Genomic DNA, 16,859 nt, shown 5'->3' with positions numbered 1-16,859 from the left:
TCTCCCTCTGCTTGCCGCTCCCCCTGGTTGTGCTCTGTCCAATAAATAAATAAATTGTGAAAAACCCATGCCATTCTCTACCCGACTCTTGGATTCTGGGCCCAAACATTTGGGGCTGTGACCCTCTCGTGGAGGGGCACCCCCGGGGTTAAGCTGGCCCTGCGAAAGACACTTCCTCAAGTTTGTGGCTGAGCCCAGGAAGGCCCGGTGAGAGGTGTCCCTCCAGCAGTGTTCCTGTCCTGGGTCCCCACACCTCCCTCCGAGCGGCCGAATGTCTGCAGGTGGTTTCTGAGAGGAAGGAAAGCTCCTCTTTCTTCCAGGGAGTGGAAGGAAGCTCTATGAACTGCGGTCAGGTTGCAAGAAGAGAGAGCAGCGAAGGCAAGGAGAGCTCGCCTGAGGTAAGAATAATGCACCTAGGGGGCCACCACCGCCCCACCTGACCGGGGGTGTGGCCTGTTTTCTTGAGCTTCCTTAGGCCTCAGTTTCCTTACTTGTCAAGAAGGATGTTAAAAGGACAATGAATAGTCAAGAGTCCGGTATTGGGAAGTGACTTGCCGTCCTTGTATGCAAAATGAGGTTCAAAAGTACCTGTTTTGCACACATCGTTGTGAGGACTGAACGGACCCACCCCTGAATGGACCCACTTAGCATCCCTGCTGCGTTCTAGGTCATCAGTGAACACTGGCGGCTGCCCTTGTTATTATTACTACAGTTCCTAATGCTGGTACAGGGTTAAAGGGACTTACTGGGTTGCGATTGCATCACTGGATGATTCAGTACACAGAGCAAGCATCTGGCTGGAAAAACAAGACAAGTCGGCGAGCTCACGGGGCAGTCCCGGCTGCACTGGAAATCTGATTGCTTTTATTTCTTTGACAGTTGTTAGGGGGTTAGGCTGGTGAAACAAATGGGTGTTTTCTTTCCTATGATTGATTAAAATGAAACGAATCTCTATAATTTCACTACATATGGACAAATAAGTCAATATTATTAACAAGATTAGTTTTTCCAACCCATGTCAGGAAAGCACACGTACATCGGTACTCCCCGCAATTCTGACTTTGCATCACCGGTGAAGAGGAAGTCCTTATGTGGTCGAACAGAGCCTGACTTTGGCTGCAGCGTTTGATTTTAAACAAAGTGACATTGAGCCCGTTGATAAATAAAGGTCAGCCGAAGAGCAGGTGGGGAATAAGGTGCACTTTGAAAGAAAAAAGAACAAATCTTGAAAAAAGAGGTGTTTTTGTTTGTTCGTTTTATAGCTAAAGACATCTCCAGTTACCATTCAACTCAAACAAACTGCCTTGCTTTCACTTTGCTTTAAGTAAAACCATAAGCGTTTGTTATTTCGAGCCTTACATTTTGGACACCAAAATACGTGACACTTGTGAGAAGTGCTGGACGAACAAGAAGACACAGGAAATTCAAGGCAAGACATCCTTTATCCTTCCACGCTGACAGCACGGAAATAGGACGGTCTCTCTTCATTATTTAAAGTCTTTAAACAGTCTAGTGGGGAAGGAAGCAATGAGGGATCTTTTGATTCCTTTTTAGCTTTGGCCAAGAAAATGGAATTATTGAAAAAAAAGATCTGACCTTTTATAAAATACTGCTGCTGGGCAGCTTTTCAGTGGGTTTAATACTATAAAATCATTGTTTGCTGGGCGATGGAGGGTGGAGGAGAAAATATTGATTCCTGGTGGGGCGAGTTTACGCAGACTTGTATCTCGATGGCAGAAAATGGCATGAGAATGACTCCTGTTCCCTCAGGTGACCAGATGTTCTGTTAAGGCAAAAGCAAGGAATTCTCTTTCCCTGAGCTTTCTGGGTACAAACCAAGCACCACAGTTCTCAAACCGTCTTCCATGAACCCTGAGACCTTTTATAAAGTGCAGGGCAACCTTTCCCTGTGAACCCGTCAGTGGTGGTAGATTTCCATGCACAAGCTCCTCTCCCGCTGCTTTCCTCACTTCTGACTCCTGAAGCAAGCACGAGAAGAGCCAGAATGCCAGAATTATCCAGTCATTGCACAGGGTCACTTTACAGATGCCTTCTTGTCTTCACAGCACGCCTTACTCCCATCTTGTTTCAAATCCCGGGGTCATCAGGGGGGATGAAGGGCGCATCTTAAACAGTGGACAACATGGTGGAGGTGAAGATCTGCTGTAAAATCTGAGGGATGTCCTTGGTATCCATGGCGACGAAAGAGCGGCCAGCTGGTAGAGTTCTCTGAAGCCTGCCAGGAGGGAGAGGGAAAGAAAATCACCATTGCAAATGGGGGCTCCCCTTCCACCTCCTGACCTCTCACCAAGCAAACCTTGGCATCCAAATGATTTCTCAGGAAAGGAAGTTTTTGCTTTCTAATACCTTGTCCCTGCCTGCAACCCAATGGGCTGTCACCAGGCAATGAAAGGCCTGGAAGGGCAACAGAACAGAGACAGGCCTGCTGAGAGAAGTGAACCAAAAGAGAGGTCTTTTCAGTGAGAAAAATCAGTTAATTTGAAAAGAAGAAATTTCCTTCCTTTTATTACTGTCATTTCCTGGTATTCCCGAGGCAAAACAGCCCTAGGGAAGGATCTGGGATTAGCTCACCTGGGTCCAGCACATGCATTGGCCTCACAGTGTACTTTTAGGTGTTTTTCCTGCCTTAGAAAACACCCCCCCAAGATGCTGCCCAGCCAAACCCCAGGTGGTTCTCTCTCTCTCTCTCTTTTTTTTTTTTGCCTCACATCATACAACATGAAGGGGAATCTGACTTAGGCAGTTGCAGCTTGGATGACACTAAGGTTACATAGGCTTATGATAATTTTTTTAAATGGCAATTTATCATTTGGAACAAAGGGCCATTTTCAAAAGCAATCAAAGTACAAGACACAGTTCTATCCAAAAGAACGCCTCCTTTCAGTGTGCCAACAAAGTTTGGTTTTGGAATGACATTTAATAAAAGTCAACCATCCTGTGTAGTATCATACATTTGGCATGCCTGGTAACCGACCAGCTAATTCTGCAACATATCTTTTGCCAGTGGATGTTGGACCATTTCCCTAGGAAACCACAAGGGTATTATTGTACTTTCTTAAGTATTCAAACAGGATCTGTTCACTAGAAAGACAAAATAGCTATTTCAGCTCAACTAGTATTTGTTGAACTTGCTGTCTGCTTAATACTGGGCTGGTCCTGAAGAAAATCTGAGTGGAAAAGGCATGGTTTGCATTCAAGGGCATGGAAGTTCTAGAAGGGGCTACAATACAAAACTGAGAAAAATCAGTCAGTTGTGTTAAAGTGACTGCAATGACATGATAGTAAGGCAGTTCTTAATGTCCCTCTGTGATCCTGCAGTGAGGTGAAGGGAATAGAAAAAGATGCCAAGCTGTTTGGACACTAAAACATTTCATAATCTAAACAGGACTCTATACCTCAGAGAGTGACAGGTAAAAGACAGGAATAACAGAAAGGTAGGTGGTCTGGGCAGGAATACTGTTTTGGGGGGATGGAGGAGATATACTTTCATTTGTGTTTTTTGCTTCATACAAATATTTCAAGCAGAGAAAAATCACAAGTTCTTTCTGTTTATAATTTGAAAAGATAAACGTTAGTGTGTTCAAGAAATCAAAGTGTTTCCAGAGCTCTCCTTTTAGCTCATCTACAATGGTATCTGTTATCTGGCCATAAACTTCTCTACTGAATATTCCACATGTTCAGTGTAGCATCTTACTATATATTCTGTTTTTCATGGTCTCCGCGTGCTTCACCTGCCTGTCTCCCCAGTGAGAAGAGATATATATACATACACGTCTATATGTATGTGTATATAAATAATATATTTTATATATTATTTAATATACATAATATAATAATAATATATTTTAATATATTATTTATATACACATACATAGCATCTTCTGCTAGGAAAATAGTAGATGTTTGCTACTATATTTATTTTTTTAAAGATGTATTTATTTATTTATTTGAGAGAGAGAGAGTCCACATGAGAGAGAGAGAGAGAGAGAGAGAAAGGGAACTCACCGAGGGAAAGGAAGAAGCAGACTCCCCACTGAGCAGGGAGCCCCATGTGGGGCTCAGTCAATCCCAGGACCTTGAGGTCATGACCTGAGCCAAAGGCAGACACTTGACTAAGCCACCCAGGTGCCCTGATGTCTGCTACTTTGAATATGATTCAAATATGAACTAATTAGAACTGAGCTTGAGACTTTGACGTTAAGTTCAAAACATGTAAAATACTGTCTAGTTTATTAGTGGACAAATCAATTTGTTATTCTATTGTTGGTTTAAGTAGAGACTGAAAAATAATCAATTTAGAATTATCGCTCATCCGAACACAGTTAGAGTATTATATCCTCTCAAATCGACTACCAGCTCCTTGACTGTAGCAACTCGACTGCCTACCCTTCTATTTTCTCCCCCACTGCCCCTCGTGAAGCCAATCCCATGAAATGGCATGTGCTGGGCAGGTACTCAGGTGTCCCTATACCTGTCCTTTGCCGGATCCGGAGGGGATGCTTACCTGGTTGCTTGATCACCTAAAGAGCCAATGAAAATGGCAAAAGCATTTACTTGAGGGTTGCTTGTCAGGATTTGGGCAAACTTGGCAGGATGTATTCCGTATCGTGACAGGTTTGCATCACTTAAGACGATGACAAAGTACTCGTCAGCTTCTTCTTTGACTATTTCCTTGATGGCATGCTCTGTTCCCTCTAGCGTGTGGTCCCCACTCATGCAGAATTGAGCATGGGCATGCATGGTCTGGGGGTAAGAGATGTTGCACGGAAGCCATGGGTGAGAAACTTTTTAAACAAACATAATGATATTTCTATTGGCCATGAGAAAGCACAAATACCCATTACTGCCCTTGAATAATAAATCTCTAAGTAAGTTCTATTTAATTTGCACCTTAGAGTGACAACAGTACACAGTGATATTTATATGCGGTTAAGACTTTTGTTAGAAACAGGGAATGTTTCCAAACTCTCCCAGTTGGCACTTGCTCTTAAAACTCAAGCTGCCATTTAAAGTGGGAAAAATGTAAGAAAACATAAAACTTGGTATCACACACACACTCAGTGGGAGGCAAAACTCCAGGGTGGTCCCTGAGATTCCTGCCCCTGCTATGCACAGCCTGCATAATCCTCTCCTCTTAAATGTGGGCAAGTCCTGTGAATGCACATGGAAGAAAAATGAGGAATGGGTTCAATTTCTAATGAACAAAGTTGTAGCACTAAACACTGTACTTAGAACTATGGGGGGCAATTACCTTAAACGCACGGTGTGTGTGTATTTCTATTGTAGATCGAGGTATGTGAAAAATATCATTAGAAAATACTAAGTACTTAAAAGGGGTCATCCTTTTTCTTTTACTGAGATATGTAGGGACTGAGAAGACCTGTAGAGGATACAGGAGGGGACCCAGGCTGTAGAGTCCTGATAATAATATTACTCAGTATTATTAATAATAGTATTATTCAGGGTAATGCTGAGTACCCTGGAAATAGGTAGGGAACAAAGTTTAAAATTTGTACCGTGGAGAAAAGGATTTTAGGCACGAGTGTTTTCTCCGTTTAATGCTCGAATGTTTGGAACACAGTTCTGTATCTCCTGCTACCTCAGCGAATCTTTTCAGTGATCAGAAGATGCTTTACCTAATCTGGGGGAAGTTTTCACGATATAGAAGTGACTTAATTTACTTACCTTCAGGATTTCTAGTCTTTGCTTATTGTCCTTGGGGATTTTGTTAAGGGGAACGAGACCAATGTTGTAGCCATCTCCAGAGTGTCCAACGATGTCATACTATAGGCAAGAGAATCAGAGAGTTAGAGGCCTCTGTCCACTAAAGAATTGTCATCAGACCTATAAGCCTCCAACTCTCTGGTCTGCTACTGTACAGAAGTGCTCGACAGATGGCCTTGGAGAAGTACAGAGAGACGATGTGTTTATCAACAAAGGCAGACACTCTCTAGGCTCCTTTACTTCTGGTCCATCCTCTTATGATTTCTACCAGCAGGAGGTAGAAAGTATAATGAGGGCTTCAGGGGCTACCAAGAATTCCATTCTTAAATCTCAGAGAAGAGTTAAAAAAAAAAAAAAATCACACACACACACACACACATAGTGGTAGCCAGAATTCCAATGTGGCCCCCAAGACCCCAGCCCCTGCTATACACAGTCTGCATAATCCTCTCCCCTTAAGTGTGGGCAGGATCTGTGAATGTGATAGGATGTTACTTGTGATTATTTACGTTATGTGGTAAAGGGGATCTTGCAGATGTAATTAAGGCTGCTAATCAATTGACTTTGAGTTAATTAAAAAGGGAGATTATCTGGGCACGCCTAATTTAATCATACAAACCCTATAAAGCAGAGAGTTCTTCTGGCTGGTAGCAGAAGGGAAGCCTTGAAGTATGGGGGGCATGTGACATGTGGGAATTGTCTGTGGCCGGGATGGGGGGTTGGACTCTGGGGTAAGGCCCTGAGAGTGGCCATCTAGGAGTGACCCTGGCTAACAGCCAGCAAGGAAACAGGGACTTCAATCCTCCAATCACAATGACCTGAATTCTGCCAAAAATCCAAAGGGGCTTGACAGCAGAGCCTCTGGGTAGGAGCCCTGTCTGACTGACATCCTGGTTCCGGCCTTAGGAGATGCTGAGCAGAGAACGCAGCCGAGCCTTCCTAGACTCCCAAACTCCAGAACTAGGACCTAAGAAACGGGTATTGCTTTCAGGTGCTATGTTTGCAGCAATTTGCTACACAGCAGCAGAAAACTAACACAGATGCTTTTTAAAATCCTGAACGCAAAGTGGAAGGTGTTCACCATAGAAATTACAGAAAAGCACAAAAAGGAAAGTAAGAATTATTCATATTCCCATTATTTAAAGATAACATCTGTTAATGTTTTGTTGTATAAGTTTTGAGGCTTTTATTTCCTCTCCATATACGTGTAAGAGGTTGCACATTCACACATATAGATGACATCTATATTTTGAATTTAGGAAATAACTTTTTAATTCTTTGTCTCACAATGCACATCGTGAAAGGCTAGAGCTGAGAGTGGGGTGCAGCATTTTTGTGGAATTTGGAAAGAAGTTCGGGACCCACAGCAACTATAATTGGAGCAAGGTGGTTCTTAACTGTTGGGTTTGCTCCCAAATTCCCTTCTTCCCTCCTATCTCCCTCTAAGAATTTTCGTGATGCTCATGTGAAAGTTAGAACGGACTTTGGGGTATCTGGGCAATTAGGGCATCTGCAAAGAAAACTCTGAGTGTGGGCAAAAGATCTTTTGGAGTATCTGGAATATTACTGAGGAGCAAAATGCTTATGACTCACTGCTTTCTACTCACCAGCTGACCATCAGTCAACAGCTGTCTTTCGAACACGTACCATGTGCAAAACATGACTCTAGGTGTCGTAGCGGAATGCAATAATTTCTTTTCATGTCTATTCCTTTTTAACTGGTGAGTTCTTTGAGGCCATATCTTATTCATCTTTGAATTTTAGTATCTGTGAGTGTGCCTGGTGTGTTTATTGCACAGATGCAATCACGTTGGGGCAATAAGAAGCTTTCCTTTCCCATGTGGGCTACATTCTTTTACAAATAAGCTGTTTGGAAGCTGGAATGCATTTTTCCCCACCATGTGATAAATGGTGGTTAGCCCAAGCTAGCTGACAAAACACCCCATACTGTAACTGAAACCACTGTACTTGAAATGAAAAGAAGTAGAAAAATTTCACAGACTCAGAGATGTGGCTTTCCCCCTGCCAGGAGCGAGACATGTCTGCCAAGGGCAAATGCATAGAGACGGAAGAGCAGAGGATCCCTTCGATTGAACCCTGGGGAGTATCCTCTTCGGCGGGAGGAAGGAGGACACAGAGCGGAGTGGAGAAGACACAGGAGACAGCATTTGGTGAAGCGGGATAAGGGGACAGCCCTGGAGAATCTGTGTGCAGGGTCTCAGGGAGTGGTTGTGCAACTGTGCTGAATTACACTAACCCCAGCCATCCCAGAGGAGGGTGACTAGTGAGCCCGGGGCCTCAGAATTGACAGCGGCCTTTGTGGGGACAGTATTAGGGAAAAATTTGTGGGATCGGAAAGGAAAATGGAACTGCATCTACAGCGCGTGCTGGGAGAGAGACGTCTGTGCATTCTGCAGGCGGCAGAGAGGGGGCAGTGGGGAAGGAGATTAGGGTCGCAGTCAGAGGGTCTAGTTTGGAGGAGGGAGGACACCTCTTTTCCTGAGATTTAAAAAAAGGCAGGAAGAATGGGAAAGGATAGAGAGAAGTGCATAATCAGAAGGGACAAGTAAACAAATGAAGATGTCTAAATATTTAAAATCTATAAACTAGGCCACAGATTGTTAAATAAGGTATATTCTGTTCTCCCTCTTTGATCAGTAAATATAGATTATAATGACCTGGAGAGCCAGGGGCCCTGGAAGTTCTGTGCAAGAACAGGGTGGCGTGGGTGGCACCGGCCCCTTGCTCACACCCACACGCCATCATATCCCTCCACACAGCTGTCCCTGGGCCATACCTCAGACCTGGGTGTTCACACCACTGGCCAGTCTGCCCTGAGAAGATGGACCCAGAAACGGGACCCACGTAGTTCCTGGAAGCAGGCTTGGGCTCATCTGAGGTTTCTCGGGGATCCCCGAAACCGGGAGCATGATCTAAAAATTGGCTCTAGGGGCACCTGGGTGGCTCAGTTGGTTAAGCATCTGCCTTGGGCTCAGGTCATAATCCCGGGGTCTTGGGACTGAGCCCCACGGCAGGCTCTCTGCTCAGCAGGGAGTCTGCTTCACCCTCTCCCTCTGCCTGCTGCTCCCCCTGCTTGTGCTCTCTCTCTGTCAAATAAAAAAATGAAATAGTAAAAAAAAAAAAAAAAAATTGGCTCTAACTTGGCATATCCGCTTTGGCCCCATAGCTTCTTCACTTCATTGGAGGGGCATGGTCAGAAGAGGGCCAGAGCAGGGGGTTGGGCAGGGGCTGGTGCGTTACCTACGCTGGATTTTATTTATTTTATTTTTTTTAAAGATTTTACTTATTTATTCATAGAGACAGAGAGAGAGAGAGAGAGAGAGAGAGAGAGAGAGAGGCAGAGGGAGAAGCAGGCTCCATGCAGGGAGCCCGATGCGGGACTCGATCCCAGGTCCCAGGATCACACCCCAGGCTGCAGTCGGCGCCAACCGCTGCGCCACCAGGGCTGCCCCTACGCTGGGTTTTAATGTCTATTTTTTATTAATACAAAAGATGATACAAAAGAATTGTGAGAGAAATTTACCAGTGCATTAAAAAAAAAGCTCGAGACCCAATGCTTCCTAAGGATGTAATAAATTCCATATGTGAAAAAAACATGTCCTTAGGAGAGTCTGCTATCAATCTGGTGGAAAAGGTCACAGAATTTGAACCCTCTAAGCTGTCCGGCTCTTGACAACGGCTATCTGCACCAAAGTGCTGGCTTCGGTGGATGCCTCGGGTGCCCCCCGAGCGCTGGCACTGGCACGGATGTGGGGACAGCTTGCCTGGTCCCTCCATGGCAGCACGCTCCAGGCTCTATCAAGTCTGATTTGACAATGGTCACGGCAGGAACTGCTGGCAGCCAAGAATAAGGCCGTCCTGAGAAGGTACCGGGCAGGCTGCCTTGGTTTACGGGCCTGGTGACCTAATCTGCTAAACAGGATCTTACACCTGAGGGGAGAAGGGCAATTCCTGGAAACAGAGGGAGGTCTCTCTGATGTGGCTCAGGCAAGGGGGCTGGGAATGATTTAGACTTTCTCCTCCCTATTAACTGGAGGTTAAAAGTCTTGCTAATCAGACGACCGTGGGTGAGGCTGCATGGATACACGTATTTGACCATGTGGTCTGCTCATAGGCTTGACGTTACCTGGTTGTTGTGAAGAAAAGAGTGGATTATGAAACAAACAGCAGTCAAACGAGCTGTTGGATGCTCTTTAAAAACATCAAAAACAGATAGTGGCTGATTAAATACTTCGGAAACCTCCTAGTAACTATCCCTCTATCATTTGCTTGACTGCGTGCTCTACCTACCTACCTACCTACCTACCCACCACCCACCTACCATTTAATTATTTGCCCAGGAGTAGAAAGCATACCATACTTTTTCACACAAGTGAGGTAAAAGACAGCTGAATTGCCAATCTCCCTTTCTTCCTCCCTCCCTTCTTCCCTTTCTTTCTTCTTCTTCTTCTTTTTTCCTCCCCTATTTTCCCCCCTCCCTTTCTAATTATTTGTGGTAAGGAAAGTGCTATTTGCAGAAGGATCTGCCTTTGTGTCTCGGCAAAGGCCGAGAAGACACACCTCAGGGACAGGATGGGGCTTAGAAATGGTTTGCAGGCTCTGGTTCTCATTTTCCAGACAGGCTTGGGGATTATTCTGCGCCCAAAGTAAATAAAATGGTTGAGAGGAATCCAAAGTACGTCCAAATGTGGAACATTCCCTGGTGTGACTGTAGATCATTTTAAGCTTCCATTAAAAACAATACTTCTATGTCATAATTATCTAGTATCTGCCATCCAAGGACCCCAACACATTTTACAGACAGAAATTTGCTAATCCTCAAAACCGTCTGGGCTCAAGGAAAAAAAGTACACAAACTCATTCATGTCCATTCTCCAACAGTTGATCGTGCCATTCACCTGGTCTGGTTCCTGCTGTGACCATTGTCCAATCAGACTCGACAGGGTCTCAAGCTTGCTGCCGGATCACAGAGTCATTAAATAAGAACCTCACTGTTGTTATCAAACCACCTAACATTTAGAGTGTAACTTTTTTTGAGTAGCCCAAAATTTATACCATCGTGATTTCTCCACTCAAGGTCTCCCTTGGGTCCTTGTAGAGTCTTGCTTTTGGCATACACATAAATAATAGACCACAGCAGTAAGAACAGCCTCAATCACAGAAGGCTCATTTTAATACTTTTTTGGTTTAGAAGTTTGCTTAAATGCCCTTTTGCTTTATTTTCTTCTGAAAAATCTCATTCATTTAAGGAAAGGTATTCAAATGAAAATAAATGTGAAGTTTTAGTCCAAGACACATTTATCAGCAAATAAGAAGGCTGGTTGGTGATATCTGGGCTGCAAAGAAATCTCAGCTTAGAACAAAGAGCTATTAGTGTTTTTTTTTTTTTTTTTTTAATGAGTAAGATTTATGTTTAGATTTCTATAGGGAAGGATAATCATCTAACTTTAGGAAAGGCTATGCTTTATTACACAACCACATTATAGCTGGTATGAGACAATCATCGGAGGCTATTTCTCAAGACTGATGACGTGTGAAATTCTTATCTCCTAGAAATCCAAGCACACCATTCTAAGATGGCACCATTGACAGAGGGCAGTAAAGGCTTAAAAGATGAACATGTGACTTAAAAGGTCAAGAGAGGTGCCAACAGAACCCTAATATTAGCCAATAAGCTATAGTAGCTAGCTAGCTAACCTTTCTTCATATCATAGAAATCAATATAAAAAGAAGGATCTGAAGGTCAACGATTCTAGACTTACCTCTCATATTAACAAGCCTTTTGACCTGGGGTAAGTCATTGAATGTTTCTTTTCTTTTCGTTTCTTTCTTTTTTTTTTTTTTAAGATTTTATTTATTTATTCATGAGAGACACAGAGAGAAAGAGAGAGGCAGAGACACAGGCAGAGGGAGAAGCAGGCTCCATGCAGGGAACCCGACATGGGATTCGATCCCGGGTCTCCAGGATCACACCCTGGGCTGACGGTGGCGCTAAACCACTGAGCCACACGGGCTACCCAAAAAACTGAACTTTTCTAAATCTTGTTTGTACCTTATAAATAATACTGGTTGGATGACCTCTAACATTATATGCTTATAAGTCACTCCACCTCTCTGACAAATAGGAATAATCTCTGTTTTATCTAACCTCACAGGGTCACTGAAAGTATAGGAAAGAAAGAAATACATGTAATGAATATAATGTCAGTGTTTGTATAGTTCTTCACAGTTTATAAACTGCTTCTATATATCTCATCTCATCTGGATTCTCTTCACAGTCTCTGGGGTGGGTATTCTTTACCTCATTTCACAAATGAAGAAATGAATGCTTGGAGAGATGAACAGCCTTTCTTAAGGTCAGAGATCTAGTGCTAGCAGAGGTGGAAGTCGAACCCAGGTGCCATGACTCTAAATCCAATGTCTTTACCATAGAGAAATAATCATTCCCTAACTGTTCCCCTCGCTATCCGGCCCTACCCCAACCTCTTTGAGTCTACCAACTGAGCAATTCTGCAACAATTGAGTCAATTCTGAATTCTTGCTTCACTTTGAATGGAACCAGAGAACTCTGTACACCCTTCTTTGTTCTTATCTCCATGTTGCAGTAAGAATTTACTCAAAGCCTAAGCCTGATAAGATGATTTCTAAATGTGTGAAATGTTCCTGAGGCATTGGGAAAAGGTTAATTACAGACACTGAGCTAAACTGTTGATAGAAGAAATTTTCTCAGCAGGTGCTAGTTTGTGAGTCATATCTTTCCACACCCTTCTGAGAATTAACCCAGCCTTTCTGACCAAGATATTTTTGAGAAAAGTTATGCCTATTATACCTCACTTGGATGATGAAGTGCTAAGGGAAGGAAAAGATAGAGTCTTTATGTAAATGGTACATTTGGTCCTGAATTACAGCTTTGTAAAAATACTAATTGGGCAGAAATAAAATGGCTGCAAAAAAAAAAAAGAACAAAAAACAAAACAAAACAAAACAAAAAACAAAAACAACCAGGGATAAAACATCAACTAAGAAATAAAGGGCCCTGAAGTGGGAGTTAGAACTCCTGGCTTTTTCCAGTGTAGCTATGTGACCTTGAGCAGAGGACTTAACCTCTCTGGATTTGATTTTCTCATTTGTAAAGCAAAGAGGTTAGTGAAAATGATGGCCAAGGCCATTCCTGCTCCCAAGCTTCTGTGAAGATTCAAAGGTTCACTCTAGAAACAGAATGAAAAAGTTGGCCTCACTTAGTCATAGGAAAATCTGTGCTTTGCTTTCTCTTGTCAAAGTCATCTAAACTTACCTGAGGACTGATGAAGCCTTTTCTAAAAAGAAAGCCCTCAGAGTCTATAAGAAAGAACAATCCAGTATTGGCTCTTGAATAGTGGTTTTTTTTTTTTTAACTCTTTAAAATGTTTTTGAGTGGTGGAAGTCTTTCTCCAGATGAAATATTGCACAAAAGCCCAGATTATGAAACATCATGCAAAATCAATATAAGTGGAATTGTTTTGGTTTAATTGGGGATGAAAGGGGGAAGGTGTATAACTTCCTTTCTGCTCACCATTGCTCCCCGACACCCTTCGAGGGTTCCCTGTTAGGAAACCATGGCCTTAGAATATGATTTATTGTCCACAAAAACAATAAACTTGAGTACTTTTTTTCAAAGTCCAGTTTCTCAGTGACTAAATAAATCTGTTTTCTGGTGTCGCTACTTGAGTGCGCAGAGGAGAAACAGTCACCTAACTTTTGGTGATATGGAGTACTTTGAAGAAAAAAAACAAAGGCACTAAGAGCTTTTGAAAAGCAGGTCTACTCTAAGGTTACAGTGAAAACATTCCCAGGAGTTTGCAGAAATCACAAGGAACAAACTGGAATGAAGATAAAGGGAAGAAATGTTTCTGGACTTAAATACGATGGTTGACACAAATGTCACCATTGCTCCATTCACTCTGGTGTTTAAGCGCTCTGTGAACATTAAAAATTTTGCTGATTATAAGATTGAAGGAGTTTATGATGATGATTAGCAAATAATGTTATTCCTGCCTTAAGAGACTGACTGTAAATGCTGTCCCAGAGAATAACTGAATGCAATTGGTAGACCAAGTACGAGAAACTTTAAAAGCTCCAGATGGCTTTGAAATGTGTCCTGCCATTGCATTACCTTTTCTTCTCAGCAATTCTTACTCGAGGGTCCCTGTGGTTTGGCATGGATCATGCTAAGATGGAGTAGAAAGTGGAGGCTGACTCCAAATGAGCCTCCTGGACACGGACTGTAATGACCCAGAGCTTGGGAGCCGAGCCCAAGCCAAACGAGACACACGGCTGATGCCAAGAGAGAGGTTTCGGGGAAAGAGTCCAGCTCACCAGGCCAGACCGGTGGGTTCGGAAGGTTTCAAAGCAAACGTAGATTGGACACCTTTACAAAGGAGGGATAACTGCAGGAGGACCACATTAAGAGCATCTGGAACTGGGGAGCGAGGAGTCTCAGAGCACATTGCTGATTCCTACAGACACCCCAGGTGATGCCGTCTTGAGCCATGGAATTTAAATTTTTCACTAGGAACTCCTAAAACTGTCATTTGCTCATGCATCATTTTATATTTGTTGAGAAAGTTACATACCTACAGTAGGTATTCCTAGTCCCCATGCTTCTGTCGCAAATGAGAACATGTAGCACGTTGAGCTGAATGTGGTGCAAAGATACAGAGCAGAGGGAATGGGACACTGCCACTTAATGTACACGCATCAAATATCATTGAGAAGATACCACAAAAAATCCACTAACAGCAACTGCCACCGGAGGCGGAAGTGGGAGCTGAGAGGGAGCAGAGGCTTACACTGAGGCCACACTCTCACTCTTTTTGTACCTTCTATGCATGTTTAATTACAAAAAATAAAACAAAACAAAACAAAAAACCCTCTCAGGGAATCGCAGTAGGCTCTATCCCCCTCTTTCCTACCCTCGACAAAGGAGGCCGGAGACCCCCCCACCCCGCCCCCAGCAGAGATCGGGTGGCCGGTAGCCACTCAAAATCTTCAACATGTTGCCTGGAGGTGATTCAAAGTCTCTAGTGCACCTGGTGGGGGCGGGGTGGGGGGAGCCTGTCAGGAGTTCTAGAAACACCTGGAACATTGGGACAAGATAAATGGCACTATGAGGAAACCACCAGATGAATCCAGGATGAAGGACATGCTGCCAAACAACTGATCTGAACTTGCAAGAGCGTGGCCACCCCGAAAAGCAAAGGGGGTAGTGACAGGGGAGATGGCTGCCTCAGATTAAAAGAGGCTAAGGAGACACTGCAACCAAAAACCAAGAGTGGGCTTTTACTGGATCCTGGATTGCAATTAGGGGGTGGGGGGTGGGATCAATTAGAAGAGACACTTTGGGGATATGCTTATCGTGGTAGGCACTGAGTAATGTATGGAATTGTTGCATCATTATGCTGTACACCTGGAACTAATATAACCCTGCATGGTAATTATAGTTCAATAATAAAAAAAAAAAGACAGCTTTGAGATAGTGGGGAAAAGTGAATTTGGATTGGACATTAGCAGCTATTATGGAATTACTGATAATTTTCTCAGATGTGAAAATGGTATTGAGGTTGTGCTAGAGACTGTTCTTACTGTTAGGAGAAGGATAATAAAATATTGGGAGGTAAAGCATTATAATATTTATAATTTACTTTCAGATGATTCAGAGGAAGGAAGAGAGTACATATTTAGAGAGAAGCATAAAGCAAATGAGGGAAAGTATCAACAATTAGTGAAACTAAGCGAAGGCAATATGGGTGTTCATTTTACTGTTCCTTCCACTTTTTTGTAGGTTTACATTTTTTCAAAATAAAAATATTGGGAAATAAAGGGGAAATTTAAAAAACAAAACAAAACAAAAATGCCAAAAAGGGAAAACAAACAGAAGGGCAGGCTCCATCCTATTCGGTCTCCAAATGGCCTTCTGACTTTGGGAAACGTCCTTAATGTTTCTGGGTCTTAGTTTCCTGTCTGAGGAATGAGGAAACTGAATAAATGACCTAGAAAAGCAACCCCCATTCAGAAATCCATGGACATGGTGAAGAATTTGCAGGAAAGGGACTCCTGTGCTTTCCCTGTCCTGCCTCCTCCCCATCCCTTGACATACTGGTCCCAGTATCACTTTTCCTCAAAGAGCTTGTTTTATGAAGTCTTAATGTCTTTTCCTTTTGTTAGAAAGATTTTAATGCACTGGGGACTTTCTGTGCTCCTCAAAAAGTTCTAAAGGAACCGTAGTGAATGTAAGTGGTATGTTTATAAGAAAATGCACAGACCCCAAACCATTAAAGTGCTGTCTATTAAGAATCTAATAGCATAAAAAAACCCAACGATAAAGATACTTCAAACTTCGAAGGAAGTTTATCTTATCTTGGTGTGTTGCTACAATTTCTTGCTCTAAATAGTGACTGGATTTGGTAATAGTTTATATTGCCATAGTAATGTAATATATGGTTATCTTCTCAATATATCTGTGGTTTTACTGATAAAGACTGAGGAAATGGTTTGCACTGTGGGAACCAAAGACTATCACCAAAATACTATTCTAGGGGTGAAGCCTTTGGGGGGGGGCTGTCTGGAGAGGAGTGAGCTGTTACCACATGTCTCTCGCTGATTCTTCCATCAGAATTGGTAGTCTTTATGGGTCTCCCTCACTAGGCTATGAACCCAAGGATGGCAGGACACTCTGTCCCTAGCAGAGTACTCTGCCCTCAGCACGTATGCAATTTATGTTTGCCATTTTATGGAAATCCAGTACGTCCTATGGCAACAACTGGGTGATAACTATTGATTAGAAACAAAACAAAACAACATCCTGGGAAATGCTCATTTCCGTGATATTGTTTCTTTTTGGTGCGATATATCCAGTCTCATTAAGAGTCGTTCCAAAAAAAAAAAAAAAAGAGTATTCCAAACAACAGACTTTTCACTGAGAGAATTGAACAAGTATCAGTCTCTCTGTACATACCACTGTAGGGGATGGAATGAAATATCAGTTTGCTCTGTGATAATCACACCACTTCCCTGCAGGCTATTGGAATGGTTCTCTGAACTCCCCATTAGTTTTG

The 16,859-nt window shown here is 42.9% G+C and overlaps 1 protein-coding gene across 4 annotated transcripts in view; it reads right to left on the bottom strand.

The window, feature by feature from the left end:
• Positions 1-842: 842 nt before the first annotated feature.
• The window catches only part of VWA8 (von Willebrand factor A domain containing 8), a 340,735-nt gene continuing 324,718 nt past the window's right edge, over positions 843-16,859 (bottom strand). For all 4 annotated transcript variants that reach the window (XM_072760629.1, XM_072760627.1, XM_072760630.1 and 1 more), the window contains 3 exons: positions 5,707-5,805; positions 4,526-4,764; positions 843-2,236 (listed from right to left, as the gene is read on the bottom strand). In XM_072760629.1, the coding sequence (XP_072616730.1) occupies positions 2,128-2,236; positions 4,526-4,764; positions 5,707-5,805 (447 nt within the window). In that variant the 3' untranslated portion in view covers positions 843-2,127. The remainder of the gene's footprint in view (positions 2,237-4,525; positions 4,765-5,706; positions 5,806-16,859) is intronic.

The sequence above is a fragment of the Vulpes vulpes genome, chromosome 6 (genome assembly GCF_048418805.1).
Source record: "Vulpes vulpes isolate BD-2025 chromosome 6, VulVul3, whole genome shotgun sequence".
Lineage (NCBI taxonomy): Eukaryota > Metazoa > Chordata > Mammalia > Carnivora > Canidae > Vulpes > Vulpes vulpes.
The sequence above is the reverse complement of the archived record's forward strand: the minus strand, read 5'-3'. Positions and strand labels throughout refer to the sequence as shown.